This window comes from Triticum aestivum, chromosome 1D (assembly GCF_018294505.1).
Source record: "Triticum aestivum cultivar Chinese Spring chromosome 1D, IWGSC CS RefSeq v2.1, whole genome shotgun sequence".
Classification (NCBI taxonomy): Eukaryota; Viridiplantae; Streptophyta; class Magnoliopsida; order Poales; family Poaceae; genus Triticum; species Triticum aestivum.
The window spans coordinates 238,628,960-238,634,447 of NC_057796.1; the positions used below are offsets into that span (position 1 = coordinate 238,628,960).

The 5,488-nt window shown below is 36.4% G+C and overlaps 1 protein-coding gene across 1 annotated transcript; it reads left to right on the top strand.

The window, feature by feature from the left end:
* The first annotated feature begins 283 nt into the window (after positions 1–283).
* On the top strand, positions 284–5,003 carry LOC123167877 (uncharacterized). Its single transcript, XM_044585744.1, has 12 exons — positions 284–417; positions 2,205–2,300; positions 2,401–2,716; positions 2,785–2,933; positions 3,016–3,192; positions 3,273–3,398; positions 3,472–3,649; positions 3,734–4,028; positions 4,116–4,314; positions 4,393–4,509; positions 4,575–4,834; positions 4,928–5,003. The coding sequence occupies exons 1-7, from the start codon at positions 316–318 to the stop codon at positions 3,598–3,600; spliced, it is 1,095 nt and encodes a 364-aa protein (XP_044441679.1). The 5' UTR covers positions 284–315; the 3' UTR covers positions 3,601–3,649; positions 3,734–4,028; positions 4,116–4,314; positions 4,393–4,509; positions 4,575–4,834; positions 4,928–5,003.
* The last annotated feature ends 485 nt before the right edge of the window (positions 5,004–5,488 follow it).

Here is a 5,488-nt window from a genome sequence, read left to right on the forward strand (position 1 = left end):
AGGGGGAACATTTTCTGGTGGGTACGCCGGCCGCGGGCGCGCTTTGCTGTGACCTGTCCGCCGCCACCAATCCTCTCCGGCCTCCTCCGTATCCTTCTCAATCTCGGACGAGCTATTCCCGTGCCGTGATTTGGATGGACAATAGGAGGTCGTGTCCTTCTCCAACACCAAGCAATGGAGTGCCCGACCCGGATTTGAGTTGTTTGCTATAAGAAGGAGCGGTCCTCGGCCGAAATCTCCATCAGATTGCGTCCTTGGACCATAAGCTCCATCAAAGCCCGTCCAAATTGCTTTTTTTTTTTGACGCAACGTACAATGTCGCCATCGAGTTCGCCGGAGGAGGAAGTGCCGAGTTCGCCGGAGGAACAAGACCATCTGTCCAACCGCCCAATTTCGCCTGCCTCGGCTACACCAGAGGTAATGTATCGCATTCATATTCACTGGATGGAATCCCCTATTTGTCCCCTGTCTCTTGTCTCCGATTCTGTTCTGTAGCCTAACTGAAATAAGGGACAGTACTTAATTTATAAAGCATGAGAAAACTGATGGAGGATGGTTAGTACAGCAGCAAAGTTTTGTAAGCTCAAATTTGTAGACTGATTTAGTAGTCTCTGTGAGTGCTACATGCAAGTCGGTTTAGAGTTTCTGAGGGGAACGGCCTGGTCCATCTTTTCTTGTGATGTGAATTATGATGTAGGACATAGCCACAAGGGTTATTTCTTCTGTTGGCAAGTAATCTTAAGACTTTTTTCCCCGGGTGATTCGTAAGACAGATTACCCTACACAATTCACAGTTTTAGTCTCTCTTATGCACCTAAATATATCTGTAACTGAAAAAAAATCAGGTTCCCGCAGGTTTTGACTTGACTAACAAATTTAAGTGAATTTGTTATTCCTTTTTGTGCTCTTCTTTTTATTACTCAAATAAATCTGTAATTTAGCCAGGCTAAAATCAATGGGATGCAGGCCATAACCATGTACACTGGTACTGTAGGCAAACAACTACACTGGTACTGTAGGCAAACAACTATGGACTGTTAATGTATTGATAGTGCTAATTATATACTATCCTAAGTAAGCATAAATTACAGTGCCCAAGATATATTATCAGAGTAACCAGAGTTTGGGTGTATTTTTTGGAGTTTTGTTCCTTAAGAGTTTCTCTTCCAGAGGGAGACGACTACTTTCTTTGTCCTTACTCATATAGTACGAATGAAATCCAATTGCATACTGAAATCTGCTTGGTTATTCTTCACTTATAGTGGTATTAATGAAATCCAGTTGCTTACTCATCTATTAGCTTAGCAAAACTGAAACTATATATACTGTACTGTACTTTCAGTAATATAGATGCCCCGTCTCAAAGTCCCCAAGTACCAGGTGCTTGCTCCAGATCCGCACTATATACCCAATTTTTGCTGGATTGTGCAGATTTGTACAAAAATCGATTTGGAGACAAGTTAGAATAACCTTGTGAATTCTTGCTAGCCTTGCAAGAGGCAGGCAAGGAAGGCCTGAATGTTGCTGAAGCCGAGCTCATAAACGTCTCACGTCATGTGGTTCTGTGATATTATGAATCTTCTTCTCTGAAGTGTGTAGTCTTCTAGCCCTTTTCCTAAATATGATTCGCAAATGATTCTTTCTATGCCCTTTTCCTAAATATTTGACGAGTGCACACTAAATATTCAGGCTATACCTGTTTATGGCGTAATAAGCAATGATGGATCCTGTTTATTATCCATAATAAGAAATGATGGATCATGTTTATTATCCAAATTCTACTCTATTCTCTTTTTGGCCTTCCAGTGGGTCAATGTTATGATAAGCATTCTCCTTGCGGTAATGAGCCATTTTAATGACACTATGCTATGCTATTTAAGGCTCAAGCAAGGGAAATCTTGACTGGACTATCATGGCCACAGAAATCATATGTGGAGAGTGCTATTTTCATCTTCATATTTTAATCTCACCAATGCAACATAGCTCAGTTCTTATGAGAACAATTGAGAGAATGATGAATACAGCCTTTTTAGTTGATGGCACTGTTTGTATTATTTCTGTTAACACTGAAGTGTGGCATCTCTTTGATGGTTTAGTAGAATTAAGTGTCTGCTGTCACTTGATGTTCAGAATTGCCATTCATGCAATAAATAAAAAAGTGATTTGGCCTGGTTTTCATGTCTCTGATGTGTATGCACGTGCAGGTGCCAAAGGCATCCAATCCAACTCAGGTGGAGGCCAAGGAGGTTCAACTCTCGGACATTGCACCAATAATGCTGGATGATACCGACGTGAAGACTGTACGTTTCATATATTTAGACTGGGAGCTATGGTGTACTACCTCTGTTTCAACTGATCTAACGGTTGGAGGTTTACATTTTATTTTTGTTCTGACTGCAGAAAATAGATGACATCGCTGAAATGGACATTGTAGAGGATTTTGATAACCGGCCTTCCAAAAAGGCAAAAATTTCTGAATCACGTGTACTGGAACCATCACCTATGTCACCAACTATGAAAACATCTTCTCCAGGTTCAGAGTGTTTTGAATCGTTTGTGCCGGAATCAGATAATCAGATGAATCATGATACACTACCATCACCTCCATCCCCATCTAGCTCGACAATATCTCCTGTTTTCCCATTGCATGATATTAAGGAACCAAATTCACATAAAGAGATCCAAGTTGATGAGACATATGATTATCTCCCACAAGGTATTTGCTTGATTTATCACGTGTGCTTTCGTATACAATATATTCTTAAATTATTTGATTTTCTGCAGACTATACATTGACCGACCATGATCTATGTGCTCATATAGCAATAGAATCATCTTTGAGAAAACAATTGCTGGTTCAGATAGATGGAAGTTCTGTCTTGCAACATCAATTGATGTGCCTGCTAGATGAGAAAGAGTGGGTAAATGATGATGTAAGTACCCTTACTCAAACAGTAAAGAGTTTCTAATCACTAATATCAATTAGTAATGTATTTTTTTAATTCTTAATTATAGGTGATCAATGCATATATATGTTGTATAAAGGACCAAATACATCTCCAGAATGATAATAAAGTATATTTTGAGAGTCCATTTGTTACCTCACTATTTAAACGAGATGGCACCATTGGAATACAAGAAGGTAGTGCCTTCATGACAGAGATTGTCCTCGAATATATGCAGCATGACATGGTAATCTCCATATTCATAATTTACATGTTGTAGGTTTCATGCATTTTCATTTACTATTTTCCTAATTATCTTTATTACAGATTAAACTTCCAATAAATGCCAATAACACACATTGGTATTTAGCTGTTGTGAATACAAAAAAATGTGAGGTTCAAGTTCTAGACTCATTGTGCTGGAATTCTGACAGAGATGATCTTGCTAATACGGTTAGTTACAACACGATTTTTAATATACTTAGATAATGTGTATCATTTCTTCTAACCACTATTTTATTTTTAGCTACGAGGAATACAATTTCATTTGGACCTTCTTAAAAGTCAAAAGTTGGTAAGCGACGATTGGAAAGACGTTGATCTTACTGAATGGAAGATCACAGAACAATTACAAAAGGCAATTCAAAAAGATTAAATTTATGGAATATTTCACCGGATGTGCACTATCTTACCCAATTACACAGGTATATATCTTTTTTTAATAAAAAGTATGTTACTTTTACAAAAAGTACTTTTTAAATATACTAATAATTGTTCGTGTTGCACAGGAAATGATTACTTCTTTTAGGTTTAAGTTAGCCAGCATACTATTATGTTGGAAAACAAACACTGCAGCAATGACTACAATCGTTGAAGAAAGTGACGATGACAGCAAGGGAGATCCTGATGATGTTCAAATATTGGAAAGTTTAGATGATATAAAAAAACAAAAACAAAAATCCCATTATCTGTTGAAAATAAATACAGATCACTAATATCAATTCTTTCTAATATGACCTTACATGAGTTAACAGCTGGACTCTGTAGCTTCATTAAATCAATTAATTACACCGAGATTTTAGAGTAAGTCATTTTAAATTAGTATTGCAATTGTATAGTATCTGAATTGTTTTATTGATGGTTTATTTTCTTAATTTGTATCATTATCAGGAAAGTATGGATCCGAAGTTCAAAACCATATCCAATTAGCTTGTCTCTCAGAAAACTACAAGGATTGCTAAAGGATGATTTATCCATGGACCGCGATTGCTTTAATTTGATCATACGGAAGATTATGTTGGATGACATCCAAACATCACAAAAAACAAAGCAACCGATAGCAAAGCATTATCTCGACATGAAATTTTGGGTATGTTTTTATATTTGTTATATTCTTTTTATATTCTAATTTTTTATCATCTTTCTAACCAATAATTTTATATACTAGATGACTACTGATTTTGGAAGGCACCCGGATTTTCGTAAAAAGTTAGATGTCGAGCAACTAGCAAATTCTGTTCGTAGTTGGCCTGGTATCAAATATAATGTTTCAACATGCAAATCGGTAAGAGCACTTTTGTATACTTTAGAGCAATTTTTTTATTGCATCTAATATGTAGCCTATTTCAGATCCATATTCCAGTACAATGCATTGATGAATTCATTCTATTCACATTGGATCAAGATACCAGAACAGTGTACATTTTGGACCCTACTCCTATTAATCCAATGTACCGATACAACCCACTCGCAAAATATGTGAAAAAAATTATATGGATTTCCGAACATTTACCAAAAGCAATGTCAAAAGCATGCCCTGGGTCTAGATGGAACGAGGATATTCTCTTATGGCATCATAGAATCCTAGATGATATTCCAGTTTACAACAGGTATTTTTCAGAAGATGAATACTAGATACTGATTATTTGTTGATTTGAGTATGTAGACAATATTAATAAAGTATATTTATATTCTTATATAAGGGAACTGTTGGTTATCTTGTTCCCCTATTCATGTCCACATGGGAAGACGAAAGACCACATTTGCCATTTTTAAAGGTAAATATTGCAACCGTATAGATATTTGCTTTTATGATTATTATACATGTGATATTGATGTCATTCTTTTATAAAAAAATGAATGAATAGGATGGATATGAACTCAGAAAACTAATTTTGGGCCAACTACTAACATTCAAGGACAATGAATGTGAAGATAACATGACTGCTGGTGTACTGGACTTCATCAATTGTATTAGGAAAATCCAAAGTTAAACGGGTATGTCAAATAGTATCAATTCATCTCGAAATGTCAAATGACTCAAATATCTTATTCCAATATGCTAACCTTGTTTTCCTACCAATATGCTTGTGTAGGGAGCTCAATCGGTGGAAGGTAATTTGTCAGAGAGATTTCTTGCAGCCAACAGTTAATAGACAATGAGCAGGGAGACGATGAACATGTAGAGATGCAACATGAACAACAATTAATGATGTACCTTCATCTGCATGAAGAACGAAGATTTTTCATGATTTTGTATATCC

What these genes read in the sequence shown, in the direction of transcription:
- LOC123167877 (XM_044585744.1), top strand. Translation starts at nt 316, where the DNA reads ATGTCGCCATCGAGTTCGCCGGAGGAGGAAGTGCCGAGTTCGCCGGAG. An exon ending in CTGCCTCGGCTACACCAGAG is followed by an intron (nt 418 to 2,204) that starts GTAATGTATCGC and finishes ATGCACGTGCAG; the next exon opens with GTGCCAAAGGCATCCAATCC. An exon ending in ATGATACCGACGTGAAGACT is followed by an intron (nt 2,301 to 2,400) that starts GTACGTTTCATA and finishes TTCTGACTGCAG; the next exon opens with AAAATAGATGACATCGCTGA.